General features: G+C 39.0%; 1 protein-coding gene across 1 annotated transcript; it reads right to left on the reverse strand.

Annotated features, from left to right (window-relative positions):
- Positions 1-2,133: 2,133 nt before the first annotated feature.
- On the reverse strand, positions 2,134-10,057 carry LOC127656561 (zinc finger translocation-associated protein-like). The gene is made up of 5 exons (XM_052144946.1): positions 9,711-10,057; positions 8,309-8,794; positions 7,006-7,359; positions 5,521-5,958; positions 2,134-3,242 (listed from the first exon to the last, which is right to left on the reverse strand). The coding sequence occupies exons 1-5, from the start codon at positions 9,832-9,834 to the stop codon at positions 2,719-2,721; spliced, it is 1,926 nt and encodes a 641-aa protein (XP_052000906.1). The 5' UTR covers positions 9,835-10,057; the 3' UTR covers positions 2,134-2,718.
- Between the last annotated feature and the right edge of the window lie 8,270 nt (positions 10,058-18,327).

Here is an 18,327-nt window from a genome sequence, read left to right on the forward strand (position 1 = left end):
TCTCCTATCCAGTGCAGTTCACATTTCTGTTGCAGAGAATTGAGTTGATTGCATAAGTTTACTTTCAGCAGGGCTGTTACAAAGCATGTGGGGATCCTAAGAGAAATCCTGCTTGGAGGCCACCCGCAATAATATTATTTATAAATTGGACACTGGGGAGTCCTGCATTACACAAATGCCTGTTTTGCACATTCTCCAATATCCCTTAATATAAATACTAAAACTAAAAAGTAGAAGTACTGAAAAACTAAACTAAAACTAGCAAATAACTTACAAATAAACCTAAAACTAACAAACTAAACTAAACTGTAGTGAAAAATTTAAAATGAAATGGAAATAAAAGCTAAATTCAAAACTATTATAATCTTGGTCCGGGCATTAAAGGATAGTTCTCCCAAAATAAAAATTCTGTAATCATTTACTCACACTCATGCCATCCCAGATTTAACTTTCTTCTGCACACAACGCAAAGATTTTTTAGAGGAATAACAGCTCTGTAGGTCCTCACAATGCAAGTGAATGTGTACAAACATTTTGAAGCTCCAAAAGCACATAAAGGCATCATAAAAGTAATCCATATGATACTGGTGGTAAAATCTACATCTCCAGAAGTGATTATTATAGGTGTGGGTGAGAAACGGATCAATATTTATGTCCATTTTCTTCTTATCAATCTCCGCTTTCACATTCACATTCTTTGTGCATATCGCCACCTACTGGGAAGGGAAGAGAATTTATAGTAAAAAAAAAGGACTTAAATGTTTGTCTGTTTCTCACCCACACCTATCATATCACTTCTGAAGTGCTTTTTAGAGCTTCAAAATGTGTGTATACATTCACTTTCATTGTGAGGACACACAGAGTTGAACTACTCTTCTAATGGGCAAGTAAATGAAAATGTACATTTTTGGGTGAACATTTCTTTTAAACAAACATATTCACAATGCTTTCAAAATCCCTAATGTCAGCTTTAATGGATTCACTATCAAAGTGCATAACTGTTGTGTAGATTTTATGGTGAAAAGAGGATACAAAATCACATATTCAGTGACAAAGAAGCATGTGTTGCTTGAGGAATCCCCTAAGGGTGACGGAATGTGAGTGTTTGAAATGCTGCTAATGTAAAAATGCTTTCAAAGTCCAAATACTTCCAAACTGCATTTGGAAAAAGAAAATGAGCTTTCGTGACCAAACAGGTAAGGTCTGCCAAAGCTAAAATGTGATGGCACAAGTTTCATTCTCCTTTGATTTGTTCTGTGAAACAAAGAGCTGAATTTCCACTGAAGGAAGACACATTGGTTCCCATTATATCATGGAGATAAACACGGCTGCTACTATAGAATTTCACACCAACATTAACAGCATCAGCTTTGGGAAACCCAAAACGTACAATATCATTAAAAGAAGTGGTGAAACAACATTAGCTTTCCTCTTGTGATTTCAAATCCCAGAGAGATACTGACACATAAGTTTCAGTTCACTGTGCCAGATGATACAACTGTCTGCTAGAGACATGTGAATGTCTAAAGCTAGGAGGTTGATAACTTTACATATCAGCACAAAAGGAATTTCTTCATGATCCATTTAATTTGCATATCTTATCTCTTTAGATAAAAGTAACCAGGATGTGTTAATGATTAGAGATAGTACATACAATATGTCCAAAGGTATGTGGACACCCTCTTCTAATGAACAGGTTTGGTTATTACAGCAATTCCACACAAATTACATTCTAAAGAATTGTGTACTTCAAACATTGTGGGGAGGGCCTTTTCTGTTCCAGAATGCATTACTCGCAGAACTACTGGAATAGCCAAACCTGTTACATAGACAGTGGTGTCCACACACTGTTGGCCATATAGTGTACATCTCTTGTCTGTTTACTCAGTATAGGCTCATTTTGAATTTAATTGCACATTTATGATTAGATTCTGCCTGCAATACACTCAAACTGATTATGACCCATAAGTGCAAAAACTATATACATATATATATATTATAGAAAGTTACAGATGGAAAAAACATGCTCCCTGAGACATGGACATTTACACATGGCTCAAATCACACTTTGCTTAAACAGGAAGTCTGTATACAGTAAATAAAGATTTTTATTTCAATATATTCTTTTGGTGAACTGAACCAGTTGAGTTATATATTATTTAACATTAATATTATAAATCATATTTCTCAATAGTTTTGCTCATTTTTATTTCAGATTGGTAAAAATTAGGTATAACACAAGCTAAGTTTTTCTAAGGTAAATTTTCACCCCTTGCACCAAGTGTCTCTACAACAGTGCCAAAACGCCTGTGCCCAGTACACTTTTAGGTACATTAAGAAAATAATGTTTTCCACTGTAATGCGTGACTTCATGCAAAATATCAAGTGTGCTGCATCAACAAAAGTATTGTCAGTCTGTGCTGTACAAACAGAGATGCATATAAGACATTTTTTCCAAAGAAATCATAAAAGTTCAGCAAAATCGGCTATTGGGAACATTTCAGATTCTTTTTTAAAGTTGATGTTTAAATGTTTCCTGTCTCATGTTTACCATAAATAAAGTTTTTAGAACTTATTGAACATTCCAGATGTTTTTAATCACTTTTTTAGAGACAGTAAGTGCAATTGTTGTCATACTATGTCACATCCTTCAAACAAAATTGGTCTAACCCCACAGCAAATTTCCTGAGTGAAGGAAACAAAAACAAAAACGAGATGTCAAAAACTCATCCTGACTTCTTCTCTTTCATGTATGTTCTGGGTTGAAGTTTGTCCAGTATTTAAATTTTCATAATCATTATCATGAGCATTCTCTTTATGGATGAGGTTTGATCCTGAAAAACAGTCATCAGAATGAAAGTGCAGGGAGATCTGATTGTAGCTAAGCAGGACCAGCTGCCTCTCCTCAGGGCCGTAGTCCAGGGAGTGAGGGTGTACCTGTAGGATGTGTCTTTTGATGGTGCTGACCTTAAGCGTAGCGAGTGAAGCACCACAAACCATGCAGATCAATCCATGCTTCCTGCAGTTGTAGTCCATCAGGAAGTCCACCCGCCAGCGTGCCTGGTAATTACGCCGCTGGTCCTTACCCGGGTAGTGTCTGTTCCGCCCAGCCATCGGTGTTGATGGTGTAATGTTTGTGCTGTTGTTGTCTTCGGTTTCGTTGCCTCCTTGCTCTGTGATTTTTCCAGGTGACACTTGTGTGTCAACAATGGCTTTCTCAGTGACAGTGACACTCTGTAGGTCTTTATTGGAAAAAAGAATCAAAAATGAGAGAGAAATGAGATTTAAAGGAAGGACAAATGATGGATAATATAATTGCCATTACTTTTTTAGAATAAACATACACTAATTTTCAAATAGCAAATCTCCCCAAAGCACGGTATTGACATAACGGCTGCTTATATTTCCACATCAACACCTATTCAGTATTCAGCAACTTGGCCTGCCCTGATGGGCAGCAGTGTAAACAACTCTAGCAGTTTTCACATATAACGTCTTAAAGGCACAGGAGTAAAGATTTTATGCTTAATTCTTAAGGGTAAAAGAGAGAGTGTAAAATGGTCATGTAAAACTAAATTATGAAGAAACCTTGACATTTCAAATGGCCACGGAGGCCGTTCCAATGTCGCTGTCAGAGCCCCACAGCCATGGAGGCCATTCCCCTGCTCCTTCAAGCACCCATGCCTGCCACAGCCAATGAGCCAGTGCCCACGCCTGCCACGGTCAACGAGGCAGTGCCCTCGTCTGTGCCAGAGCCAGCATCTGAAGCCTCATCCGTCCTAGAGCCAGTGTTTGAAGCCTCGGCCATCCCAGTGCCAGTGACCTTGGTCATGACGGCTGCTCCCACAGCAGTGCTCCCGGCCACCCAGGAGAGGAAGAGGAGAAGACTCCTATTCTCCAGTCACTGCCTGCGCTCCTGGCCACGGAGGCCATTCCCTATTCACTGCCAGTGCTCGCCGGCCACGGAGGCCGTTACCCAGTCGCTGCCAACGCTCACAGCCACAAAGGCTGTTATCCTGTCACTGCCAGCACCCACGAACACAGAGGACATTCCCCTGTCACTGTCTGTGCTCACAGCCACTGAGACTGTTCCCCTGTCACTGCCAGTGCTCACGACCAAGGAGACTGTTCCCCAGTCTCTGCCGGTATTCAAGGCCACGGAGGTCATTCGCATGTCACTGGCTGTGATCACAGCAACAGAGGTCGTTCCCCTGTCACTGCCTGTGCTCACAGCCACAAAGGCTGTTCCCTCATCACTACCAGTGCCCACGACCCCGGAGGTCGTTCCCGTTTCACTGCCTGTGCTCACAGCCACTGAGATTGTTCCCCAGTCTCTGGCGGTATTCAAGCCTTCCATGGCTCCACCCCTGAACCGTTCCTTCCTGGCCCCTGTCCAGTGACTACCGCCCAGTCCTCTGTTCCCTCTGCCCTGAGGCCACCTCCCAGACCGCCAGACCTCGCCTTTGCCCTGAGGCCTCCTCCCAGGCCGCTCTCTGGTTTCCCTCCCTCCCTCTCTTTCTTTTGTGTTTTATCTTTTATGTTAGTGCTCATTTTGTCTGTCTTGTGCATTTGATGTTCCCGTTTTGGGACAGAGGGAGGGGTTACTGTCACGGTCCTGTCACTCTGGATTTTTGTCTGACAGGACCATGGCATCATCGTCCCATGTCTGTCTTGTGTTTCGTTGTCTGTCTTTGTGAGCGCACGGCTTCAGTTGTATTCTTTGCCGTGCGCTCTTCGGTCCGTCTTCTGTGTTCAGTCGGTCTTGTATCTTGTTTGTTTTTAATCTTTTTGTTGTATAAATAAAATCTGTTATTTTTTCACTCTGCGATTGGGTCCTGAGCCTCTCATTCCCTACACTCAGGTGGTAGAGCGAGTAGGCCACCAATCGCAGGGTTGGTGGTTAGATTCCTGGTCCACACAACTCCACATGCCAAAGTGTTCTTGGGCAAGACACTGAACCCCAAGTTGCTCCCAATGGCAGGCTAGCGCCTTGCATGGCAGCTCTGCCGTCATTGGTGTGTGAATGTGTGTGTGTGTGAATGAGACGCAGTGTAAAAGCTTTGAATACCGATAAGGTTAAAAAGGCGCTATATAAGTGCAGACCATTTACCATTTACCACTCTGCTCCTGACACCTTGATGCAGTTATTTGCAATCTGTGTTGTAAAAAATTTATCAAAATTCTTTAACAGTTCTGGAGTTGGTCAGTTATTTTCATAAGGTATATTTATTTTTACTGTTCGTATGGTACTTATTACTGTTGAGTAATAGTTTGATAAACAGCTTATGGGAGCAACATTGCTGTCACAATAATAATAATAATAATAATTGTAGATTAGTATCATTTATGAGTGATCTGTGCTTCCCTTCCAGTTTGAAGTTGCTTTTGTGTTTCTTGATTATTATCTTGTAATACAAAATGATTAATTTGGCATTTCATTTTTGGTCTACTTTTTTCTATATTTGATCTGCATGGTATACTATTAATATTATTTCTATGGTTGTCTGTATTTGTACTTACCATGCTCCATCGTTGGAGCAGAGTCGATATTTTCCTCTTTTGTCCAGGCGCTAATCACAGCATCTCTCTCAATTCGGCTGAGGTCATTTGTTTGTGGATGGCATGCCAGGATGTGCTTACGGAAGTTGCTGACTCTTGGCACAGGCAGATGCTCAGAACACACCATACAGTAGCAGAGTGGATTATCCGGAGGACCATACGCCACTAAATAATCCAGGCGGAGACGCCAGGGGGTGCCATATTTCAATCTTCTCTTCCTGGGCAAAGGTACAGACTGTGCCATCTGGGCAGTGTCTGGTGGATTCTCAGCTACTCCCGTGGAACTTCCCAAGTTTCCCTGGATAGGATTTGTGTCCAGATGGAAAAACGGGGCTGAACCATCTATCTTTACTTCTTTGGTATCTTGCTCCGATTTGACAATTTGTAAAGCGTCAGGTTCTGTGTGACAAATGGGAAACACATGTTTGATGGCGGGAAGAAACTGGTATCAAATTTACATTTAAACTAAAGTTTCACAGAACTATTTATCTTTATTTCAATATCTATTTTTCAAACTCAAGCTATTATATGCCTGTTTAGCCTAATTTCTCATGTTTAATGAATGTAGAATACATTTCCATAAAATTTTGTCACAGACAATAGTAAATTTGACCATAATAAAGTAATTTTATTTTTATTGCACTACATTATTTTATTTCAACTTCTGTCCTTTCATTTATACTTTTCTAATCTATCTACAAAACAGGATTTTTGCAGGTTGTTCAATTTACTTAATATAAATGAACTAAAAATGATTTCATTGCGTTCTATTCAATTACATTTGTACATTAAGTTTACTTAATTTGAGAGTTTTTTTTTTTTTTTCAAAACGAGAATATGAAAATTTGTGTAAACGTTTAATGTTTTGTTCTATTGGTATTTAAAAAGAATGTCTTTTAGGCTGGAATTTTGGTGGTTACCACTGTGGTGAAGATGGGCACCTGTGCTAAGGTTGAGGATGGACTTTAATGTTAAAGTGATGTTTGATTTGAGTGCTGCTTAGCTCCATTAGCCATTGCTATAAAATTGACAGTGCAACAGTTTCACTGTCCTTACACTTGCTCACCTGGCATATACTACTGATTAATCAATTAAATTAAATTGGACCAACATAAGAAAGTATATTAAACATTATTAAATTGAGTTTGAATAACATAATAAAGTTGAGTTACTATAGTCCATTGATTTGATCTAATTTAACTAAATTATGTTGGCTCCATTAAAATTACTTAAACTGAATAAACAAAATTAAATTGCTTTCTCAAATTCAATCAAGTATGGTTAATGACTTCATTTTTGAGTCTATCTTGCTGCCTGCCTGTCTATCTGTCAGTCTATCTATCTATCTATCTATTCTCCTTTTCCCCTTTCAGAAATCCTTTCTGTGTACAATCTTCTCTTCTAAATTCCCCTTTACTGTCTACTCTGTTTCGTTCTTGCCCTCACCGTTAGCCTTGGCCCACGTCTGCAGAATGGAGTGCTTTTCTTCAGCACTGTACAGCAGAGAGTTCGGGTGCAGATCCAGCACGTGGCTCTTGATGTGATCCAAGTGCAGCGAAGGCAATGGACAGCTGCATACCATGCATACTAGACGGCTTGCCTCTGCCTGGTATTCCATAAGGAACTCCTGGCGGAACCAGGCGTGCAATGAGTCGTTTAGGTAGCGCTCCATCACCTGAGCATTAGGGACTGGTAGCTCTTGGACCGAGGGCGCAGGAGGGGAGGGCGTGACCCTGTTCAACCCAGACTGAGTGCTGACGGGGGGCTGAGCTGCTGGACTGACAGCATCATCAGGTTTGCCTAGAATGACATGGACAATGGAGGTCTTCCTCGTTTTAGTGAAAAAGTGAATGTTTCATTCAAGATTCATGAAGGTGCATGAGAGCATGTCTAAATATGTGTTTTGAGTTTCAGTTACAAGTTTCAGACATGCTTAACTCAGAAATTCACAAGCTAATAAAGGGTTGTTTTCTTATCGAGTAATCTTCAGATAAAGACATGGTATAGTTTTAATTTAGTAACAAATTGCCACACAAAGAGCAGTACACACAGTCCTGTAATGTCATAATGATTACAACATAAAACTGCTGCATGTAGGGGTTCCCTCATTTCTTTTACCCCTAAATCAAGAGAAACAAATTAGATATTATATTTTAGAAATGATATATTATATGTTTTAGGTAAATAATTTTTTTTTGCATTGTGACATTGTTTAAAGTACTATTCTATTCTATCCTATCTTCATGACCATTCAGCACATTTCCCCAAAAAGTCTCATTATTTTAATGTAGATCCAGTTGTTTACCTTTTAATTTGTTTGTCATTTTCCATTTCATTGATGAGTCTCATTACTGTAATATATTTATACATGTAATGCATCCAAAGCTACTTACAGTTTTTTCAAGGTATACATTTATCAGTATGTGTGTATCTTGTTAATCGAATCAATGACTGCCAGTTGATCTATCCTTGACCTAATACAGTAATGGAAATCTTCCTGTGCAGACAATGATTTTTTTAATTAAAATCAGCACATATGCAGTAAAACAAATACTAAAAATAGTAAACGAAAGCATGCACATCCAAAAGAAATAAGCTCAGTGTAGATGCACAACCAAAAAGTGAAAAACTATGATCAGCCTAGGTGGGAATGGTGTGCCAACTTTGTCCTTTTAAAACAGTTACACAACTACTACCAAAATAGATAAATACTTTTCAATTAACACAAGCACCCAAAAAACACACAGACCTGCAGTGGGCTGATCAGAGTCCAGCATCTTTTCTGATTCTTGAGCGATGGCTGTATCAGGGCATACTGGCCTCTGTCCATTCACCAGACTCAAGTGGCTGTCCCAGCCAGACCTGATCACCTCCTTATCTGACTCACTCCAAAGCAGGGAGTACGGGTGCTTCTGTTTGATGTGCCTCTTGATGGTGCTCAACTTCAGGGTTGCCAGTGAACTGCCACACACCATACATAACATCCCCTGTCTCTGTAGGTCAAAGTCCATGAGGTAATCTCTGCGCCAGTAATCATGGTAATAGCGGCGGTGGTCTCGTCCAGGTGTGGGTTTTACTGGAGGGGGTTCTTGCGTAGATGGCCCTGGGACAGGAGACAGAAGTAAAGGAGAGTCTGGGCTCTCAGACACACACCAGTAGCTGGTGCCTGGGGAGCGCACAGGGCTAAGCAGACCTTCTTTTCTATCATGAGGTGGGAAACCATTGGTCACTTTACCTGAGGAGGAGATACAGAGAGAGGGGTATTGACATCATAAAACTTTAAGAAATAATAAATTATTGCATCCTCAAAACATATCATCTGTGCTTGTTATACAGGGCAAAAAAGGGAAAAATTTGCCAAATGGTCTTATTTGTTGTGTGGCTGATAAACTGATGATAAAATAGTAATTACTTTATTGTAAGGCAACATCATATTGGGTCATGGTAAAATATTACAATAAATTCCATTACAAGGAAATATTCAAACCAATAATAATTGACCTGTTGTTATTAAGATGAATATTCAATTGAAAATGAATTTAACAGTTAATTTAAAGGTGCATAAACCTTTATATATATATATATTCCATTCCATTTGTTTACATTAGTTAATGCATTAGGTATCATGAACTAAAGATAGAAAATATATTTTTATTTATTAATCTTTGTTCGTGTTATTCAACAAACATGCAATTACTCATTGTTAGTTCGTAGTTAACATATACAACTTATAAAAAAAATTACTATATGTTGAAATTAACCTTAACCAAGATTAATAAACCTTGTTAAAGTAATTGTTTATTGTTAGTTTAAATATTCATATTCTTTTTGTTTCAGAAAAAAATACAAACACTAATAATAACTTAGCGTCATTTAAATGAATACTGAATTATTGCAAATGTAGTATTTCAAAGCCTATTTGTGCACAACAAGGGGGCGGCGGCATTGTGATACCGCTGAATTTCCGCTAGGGAGTGACAACGCATCGCGTGTACACATTCAGCATGATTTTTTTTTGCCTTTGTTTATAGTGGAGCCCGTAAAATTAGGGGCCATGCCGATGCGTGCTATTGTTCGTCACAATGTTTAACGCTGCAAACAGAGAGCCATCGATAAAATGGTCAAACTTAAATGCTTAACATAACACTTACCCGCTGAGAGGTCCCCCAAGTGTCTCCTTGTCAGTGTCGCCTCCCCATGTTCCGTTTTTATTATTGAGTCAGATTCTGTCTGCTGAGCTTTGTGCACGCACTCTTTGGACTCGTTTCCCTCCATACCTGTCTAACGATATTTTAACGCACAGGATTCGCACCTCTTGTACGTAGCAGTGTCACAACCAAAGAATTTTGTGGATGCATTCGTCGGGTGGTTGAATAAATATCTGAAAGGCGCACTCAGCCATTAGAGTGTGTGCGGTGTCGGTCTCTGCACTGAAGCCACACCACCGTTGTGTTTCTGGCTAAAGTAAACTTAACTTTTACTTGTCGATAAAAGTCGTGGTCAGATCGAGGCTGTTGTAAAGACCTGTCAAATGATCGTTAAGTTTAGATTTTATGCTTGTCTTTAGGGTGGAGAGCCGAGCCAGGGGCCCCTGGGGCTCCTTTAGGGGCTCCTGGGTAAATTTAAAGAGACAGTAGCGACTGTCGTGTAGCAACACATATCATATCGCATCAGTTTGTCATCAAATTGATTACTTTTGTACATATAGATACAATCTGTTTTATTTATGAATCACAAAGTGAGATTAATTATCTTAAATATTTTCTATTTTGCATTGCTCATTTAGCTAACAGCCTCAGTTTAACAGCAAATTTGTTTTTGGTCAATAACTGAAGTTGCATCAGTTAATTGGAAAAATATAATATATGAAATTACATCCTAATGTAACAGTATATTTGTCTAGTTAGTGCTTATGAAAAACTGTGTAGTAAATTTGTGCCTATGCTATTTAGGGGAACAGCACTTTCTTTGCTGATTCTTAAACCGTGTTTATCCATTTAATTGCTTATTGCCTACTGGGCAGGGAGGAGATTTATATTGTGATCTCTTTCTCACCCACACATATCATATTGCTTCTAAAGATATTTAACCACTGGAGTCCCTTGGATTACTTTTACGCTGTCTTTATGTGCTTTTTGTAGCTTCCAAATATTTGGTACCCATTCAGTTGCATTGTGCAGACCTATATAAAGCTGCTATAATGGGAATTTCATTGCATTAAATAACAAAATATAAAAACAAAGTGGCATCTGTGTTCACATTTAGGTATCATCCATTTGAGTTGGAACTATATTAATATTTTTTTGTGGCATTAATGTAGCATTGATGAAACTAGGCAGATTTCCCTATTTCCCAGCTTGCTTTGCAAAGGACTCGATATTGGTTGTGTCAAGAAGGTAAACCCCCCTGTTACCTAAAGTCTCACGAGAGCCACATTAAATGTTCACACACTGTTTTTATTGTGTTTTTTAGAGTCTAAGAAACCCTACACCTACCCTACCTCTAAAACTAACCTTAAACCAACAACTAAATCTAAACCTATAACCTTAGTAACATTGAACGAGACCCTCACGAGCTGCCAGGGGGTTACCTTCTAGACACAGCCCTCAATATGAATTATTTTATTGTTTAATTTAAAACCTACCAAATGTCTTTTTGTAAATTGATGTGCTTAAAAGGGGTGTTCATAGTAGCTTTCTTTAAAATAAATGCCATTTGGTTTGATATTTTGTTATCCAATACTGGCATTTTCTCATATATTTTCAAGTGTCTTAACTGTCCAAATAAGGCCACTAACATTGAAGGTACCCCTGATAGGAAACACACATCACCCAGATGTCTATTTGATGTGCATGTTTACATCTGAACAACATATTTTTTATATTGTTTGCTCATCTGCAATACGTCTTTAAGACGTATGTCAATAGACCTGTCTCGGATGTCATTAAGACATCTTGGAGATGCAGGCAGCATGTGCTATCTGGGTGCCTGGGTTTATTATTTTTAGACAATGTTTATAAATTATTCAACTGTAAACCAAAAACGCACTCATCATTCACAGTGCATGGCCTTTAAAGGGATAGTTCACCCAAAAATTTAAATTCATAAGCTAAGTCCATATCTTCAAAAACGATATGATAGGTGTGGTTAAGAAACAGATCAATATTTATGTTCATTTTAATTATAAATCTCCTATTTCACTTTCAGATGTGAAAGTGAAACTTAACAGGTGCCACATGTGATTTTCAGATGTGAAAGAGTAGATTTATAGGAAAAAATTACTTAAATATTTATCTGTTTCTCACTTTTACTTATCATATAGCTTTGAAGATATACATTTAACCAGAGTCTTATGGATTACTTTTATGCTGCTTTTATGTGCTTTTTGGACCTTCGGATTTCTGGCCACCATTAACTTGCATTGAAAGGAACAACAGAGCTGAGATATTAATCTAGTAATCTTCATTTGTGTTCAGCAGAAGAAAGTAATACACATCTGGGATGGTATGACGGTGAGTAAATTATTCTTTTCATTTTGGGGTAAACTGTCAATTTAAAATGAATAACAGTCCTTCTTTTATTATGCACTTGGACTGATGATTGTGTTTTAAATAACATAAAAAAATGACCGCTATAGTAATCCGCACCTGACTCGTATTGTCTGTTCCTTAAATATACGATATAATCCTTTTTAGGTTTTAGGGAGTGAATACGCTACTGCTTTAAAACTCCGTATATCCCACGCAGTTACGCAGTGCACACACACACACACTCGCGCTCTCTCTCTCTCTCTCTCTCTCTCTCTCTCTCTCTCTCTCTCTCTCTGTAGGGTCCTACATCCTGGTACTTTTACCGTTGTCAAGGGCGCCAATAGAAAAGAAAGGTCTGCCTCGTCAAGCGACTGCAGTGTATTGGCTGAGCTTTAATTCCAAGCCCCCTCAAACTGTCTCGGAAAGTTACGGGTGACAAACAGGTAAAAACAAACGCATACTATGCGCAAAATGTATTGAAATGTCGTAGCTTGCTTTCACTACAATGACAGAACAGTTCACGCGCAGACACAGCAGAAGTTCATGAGGGCAGGTAATGAAGAGGACATGCTTTGGAGACAGCGGCAGTGCATGTTAAATCACTCCCAAAATGTGCCTTCATATTTTTTTTTATACACATCGTTTAGTAATAAACACATTGCGACAGCATCAAGTCAACTCAAAACGCCAGTATTGGACAAACGCACAACAGAAATCACGTCTTCAGCTTTTGATTGTGAGACCAGGTTTAAAGTGACCGTATCATGTTTGTTCCCTCATTGCGCAGGTCCTTTGTTTAGGATTATTGCCATTTACTTTGAAGTTTACGAATCTTATTGATAGCGTAATCACATTGTTATTTTCTCCATTTATGTCATGTTTTAAAACAAGCCATATTTCTCATTAGCAATGAGTACAACACGTAACCTAATTAAAGAAATGTTTCACTTAAAGGGATAGTTCACCCAAAAATGAAAATTCAGTCATTGTTTACACACTCCTGTGTTGGTATAACCTAATATTTCTTTATTTTTCTTAACACAAAGGGGGAAATTGTGAAAAAAAAAAAAAATGTGCATAGTGATGTCATGCAATTGCAGTTTATGGTGACCACCTCTTCAAGCTTCAAAAGGACACAAAATTATTATTCAGAAGTCTAATAAATCATTGGATGTGACTCATGTCTTGTTCTGAAAGAATATGATAAGGTTTGGTTGTTTGAAACAAACCGAAATCTAATGTATAAAGCAAAACTCTTGACCGACCGTTGATCTCCCATGCGCCTTCGTGACTATGTTACTGCCATTTGCGAAAATTCATTTGGTTTTGCTTCAACAGGACCACCAGCGATATTAACAACAGAAAACACAACATAACCTCACACAACACCAGAGAGCAGAATTTACATGCCCAGCCTTATTTCTTTGAACCGGAGTCCTCCGGTTTGTGTGCATCTTTGTTGTGTTTTCTGATGTTAATATCGCTGGTGGTCCTGTTGAAGTGAAACAAAATGAATTTTGGCTTGAATGTCCCACCTCACGAGGGGCAGTAAAGTTACTGTTGCTCTTGTGCAAAAAGCTCTAAAGCTTGCATGCAGACTCATGAACGTGCATGGGAGATCAGTGGTCGGTTAAGAGTTTAATTTAATAATTTCTCCAAGCGATGTCTTTATTTTATTTTTTTTCATCCGGTCTCTGTACATGTATGACGTTGTGCCATACAATAATTTCTCCTTCCTGCCTAGTAGGTGGTGATTTATATACTGTACAAACAATAACCACCAGAGTCTTCTGGATTACTTTTATGCGACCTACAAAATTTTGGTGCCCATTTTCATGCATTGTGAGGACCTACAGAGCTGAAATATTCTTCTAAAAATCTTTTTTTTTTGTGTTCAGTAGAAGAAAGTCATACACATCTGGGATTCCATGGGGGTGAATGATGAAAGAATTTTCATTTTTGGATGAACTATCCCTTTTAATCTCTCAATATTTGGGCTTTTTGAAAACAAAAAAAAATATCTAAAACTTTTACACCATTCCTTGACTGCATTGCAAGCAATGGCATTTTCTTGAATTCTAATCTATTTTAATATTTGTGTTTTCTACGAATGCTTTTTTTATTAAATGTGTAATTATATGGGTTGTTTTCACTTACAGATCACCAGCTCTACTTTTTTCATAAAAATGTCAACTATGCATCAAGCACTCCATGCAAAAGCAATCTAAAAAGCAAGACTATGAGAGAGATCTGTCTTCAAATTAAGATGGGACCTCACTGAAATCCTTTTTAAGGCAGTTTAAGATGGTGTAATCCAACAGCAGCCATGTCCAACAAAGCTTCCTCTAAACGGCATTATCAGCCAGCAGCAGAGCTTGATGATGTCATGCTTGCCCACAAAAGGGAGTATTGGAGGACCAAAAAAAGAGAGCAGAGAGCAAGAAAGTCATCGACCAAGAAGAGGGGGACATGTAAACATGCAGTTAGCATTTCCACTGTTAGTGATGAACACTCCACACAGATACCTAAAGTGGCCAATGATTACCCAATGTATAAAAGTGATGTTTCATGCAAACTGGAAGATGATGATACTCCTAAAAACGTATCCAGCTTATGTTTATTAGTATCTGAGAGTAATGTTAATACAGTGCCATGCCGAAAACAAAGATGGTTTCAGAGGACTAAACTCAGCAATGTCTTACCTCAGTTCCCAGAAACAAGCACAAAGTCCCTGAAGGGTATAATGGGCAATAATAAAAAAGTTAGGTCTTCAGTTACAGGGTCATCAAACACAGATGCTAAAATGGTGAAACACAGTGAATCTCTCTGTCCCATGGTTTGTTCAGTTCCTACAATATGCATTGAGTTGCATCCAAACAGCACACTTCCTCAAAAAACAAGTATAAGAATGTCAGCCCTCCATGCTGACCATTTAGCAACATATCGGCAAAGCCTTGTATCCATGGATTTACCTGTACACAACAACCAAAATAAGCCTAAAATTAAAAACTGTTTACCACTCAGACCCTTGACCACAGGGGATTGTAAAGTTTCTAAAAATCAGAAATACCTTGGCAGCAAAAGGCCCGTCACAGAGAGGAAAACATGTGACTTTGCCTCAGAGCAGAACACTGTTGGAGCTAGAACCATTGGAATGCCAATGACTGAAGAAGAGATGGTTACTAAGCGTAGAGAAAACTGGCGCATCAGAAAGCGAGAACAGAGAGCAAAGCTTGCTTTGGTGAAAGAGGTGAAAGTCAGATTAAAGGAACGCGATGCAACTAAGCATAGAGTTAAAGGCTACCACAACAGTTTAAATGAGATATGCAGGGTTCAAGCAGGCTGCCAGAAAGCTCACCGATCAAGAGAAAATGTATTGACAAGTGCCTCTGAGACCAATGGTGGTTTTATCAAAGAAGATGACACAGCCTTCATTTCAAATACTTCTGATTGTTCTCTAGCTGCTAGTCATGATTTCTCAAATGTGAATTGTATCAGAGAGGTAAAAGCTCAGGTTAGTTCGCCCCTATATCCAGATGCTTCCTCAGCCCCAATGTCACCAAAGCTAGTTGCAGACCAGAATAAGGCTACTCCATCCAATAACTTCATTAATGCTCACCAAAAGTCTATTGGGCACAACTTTTCAAGCACCTCTCTGCGTAAATTCAAGTTAGCCCAAGGTGCGGTAATGGGCAGTATGACCGTGACCATGCAGTCTGGAAGCCCAACAGAAGAGGAGCAGGTGGTCCGCATGAGGGAGTACTGGAGGATAAAGAAACTAGAGCAGAGAGCTTGTCGGGCTGCTCTGTCCAGGAACGGTATGCTTAAGTCAAAGGTTTCAGTGTTAAAGCAGAGAAAGAAAAACCAGAAGTCAACCAAACGTTGCCCTTTAATGGTACCTCCAAATGGTATTAATTCATCTGTTGATACAACAATTTGTGGCTCCTCAACCAGTGCCCCAATTCTTTCAGCCACCAGAAAACAAGAACACCCCTCTGCACAGTCTGAAATTAGTACATTTATTAATGCTACAGACAACAAACCTTCACCCTGTTTACCTTCAGAGTCGTGCATTGAGCCTCTAGCAGTTGCTGACCACAGTGCTACCAATTTTCAGGCTTTATCCTCCATGAAAAAGGAGGAATCAATTGGCACTAAATTAGAATCAATTAGAACTAAAGATGACCTTACTTCTGAATATACTGAGACAAATGTACAGTCAAATGTTACCTTGCAAAAGAACATCTTGTTAGAGTGTGACATCTCAGTGGATATAAGTCATAAAAAAGACAAATTTAGTCCATCGCTTTACCAAACTCCCTCTGAGACAGTAGGCTTATCTTCTGAAGACACCAGCCAATATCACTCCCATAACATAAATGAAGGGGCTGTGGATGGAAACCATGCCCTTTCTCTAGTAGATATACAACATATGTGCAGAAATGCCCAGAAACATAGTGATGATAAAAGAGGTCCTGATCAGTGCTGCCATTTACAGTCAATGCAAGAGCAGCAGCTAATTGAGAACAATGAGATTCAACGAAAGGGAGAATATTGGCGGTTAATGAAGAGACAACAGCGGGCCACAAAAGCCTTTACAAGACATGGAAGCAGAGATGCAGTTCTTCACAATCTGGCTTCACAAGTAAGTGACATATTTCTTTGGCATTGATCAAGAGTCAGGGCCATGTGGGCCAGATGCTCAGGTGCTGGTTTAGGTCTGGGCAAATTGAGGATATCTATGGCAATGATATAAAGTACCAATCAATACAGATTTTGCTACATCATGTATATCGTATTTAAATATCCATTTGCTTGGCATGTGTTTATCTATCAGTGGGCAGGGCTTTACGTGAGACTGAGAGACATGTCATGTTTTTGATGGCATTAACCTTAACTTGTTTAGAATTGTTAGGAGTCTGTAGGTTACCCATGGAGGTTTCCTTCAGTCTTGCATGTTTTCTAGTCTTTAAAAACTTACTGAAATGTCACTAGTATTACCAAACAAAGTAGATATTAGAACAGCGCTATTCAACACATGGCCCACTGCCGTTAAGAGGTGTTTTTTTTTTTTTTTTGGCCTGTGCTGTTGTTCTCATCAAAACATTTAGCATACACACTCTCTACTTGCCTCATTACTATGACAATTAAGATAGCCATTGAGGCTATGGGGATGCTGCTTTGCGGCGGCCCATGAACTTTCCAAAGTTGAATAGCCCTGTCATGGACTTAAAACAAATCTTTGTTTTTAAGAGCATGTGTAGAGTGCTTTACAATGATCAAAACAATAATTGTAATTCATTAAAAAAACAATAATAAATTCCCTATATTTAAAATTCTTTAGCCAGAACAGGTGAAAGGTGACAGAACTCAAGTTCAGCATCCACCTTCTGCTGCATCACAAAGCTCCACATGCCACACTACCATCTCCAATATTCATGATGTTAATATTGCTGACAATGCACATCCCACTCCTATTCTGGTGAGTCCTATTATCTCTACCCAACATCTTTCAAACGAACAAAGGCTGCTGTCAGTAAAGGACCCACAAGATCCAACATCACAGGCTCTTCAGGAGAAACCATGGCAGAACCAATTTTCACACACTTCAAGCGAAACTGTCATGCGAGCTATGTCCCAGGACACTGCCACATTCAGACAGATTCTCATTCAGAAGAAAAAAAGAGGCACAAAGTCTGCAAGTCCACAAACACATCTAACAGATCCATTCATTTGTAAATCAAGAACTAAAAGAAGCCACATCACAGCAACCCCATGTCCACAAGATAATCCAGAGGAAGTTGTACATAAAAGGCGCATGCATTGGAGGATCAAGAAATTGGAGCAGAGATCAAGAAAGGCAGTACGTTATAGGAACTTTTGCCAGACAATGGTCAATCACTGGGATCCCATCCTTCCACATAGCCCCTTAAATCAACGCCTGGCTTCACAGGTAAGGAAAATTGTGTGGATTCATGGTGCAGTGAATCTTAACCAGAGGGGCTCAGCAAACGGACAAGGGGGCCTCAAGATGAATTCAAATAATTTTAAATAGGTCATATACAAATAGTCAAACTTCATTTATACCGAATGCTAAATATTAACTTGTAAGCTGACATATACAGTGTATCCGGAAAGTATTCACAGCGCTTCACTTTTTCCACATTTTATGTTACAGCCTTAATCCAAAATGGATTAAATTAATTATTTTCCTTAAAATTCTACACACAATACCCCA

The sequence above is a fragment of the Xyrauchen texanus genome, chromosome 2 (assembly GCF_025860055.1).
Source record: "Xyrauchen texanus isolate HMW12.3.18 chromosome 2, RBS_HiC_50CHRs, whole genome shotgun sequence".
Classification (NCBI taxonomy): domain Eukaryota; kingdom Metazoa; phylum Chordata; class Actinopteri; order Cypriniformes; family Catostomidae; genus Xyrauchen; species Xyrauchen texanus.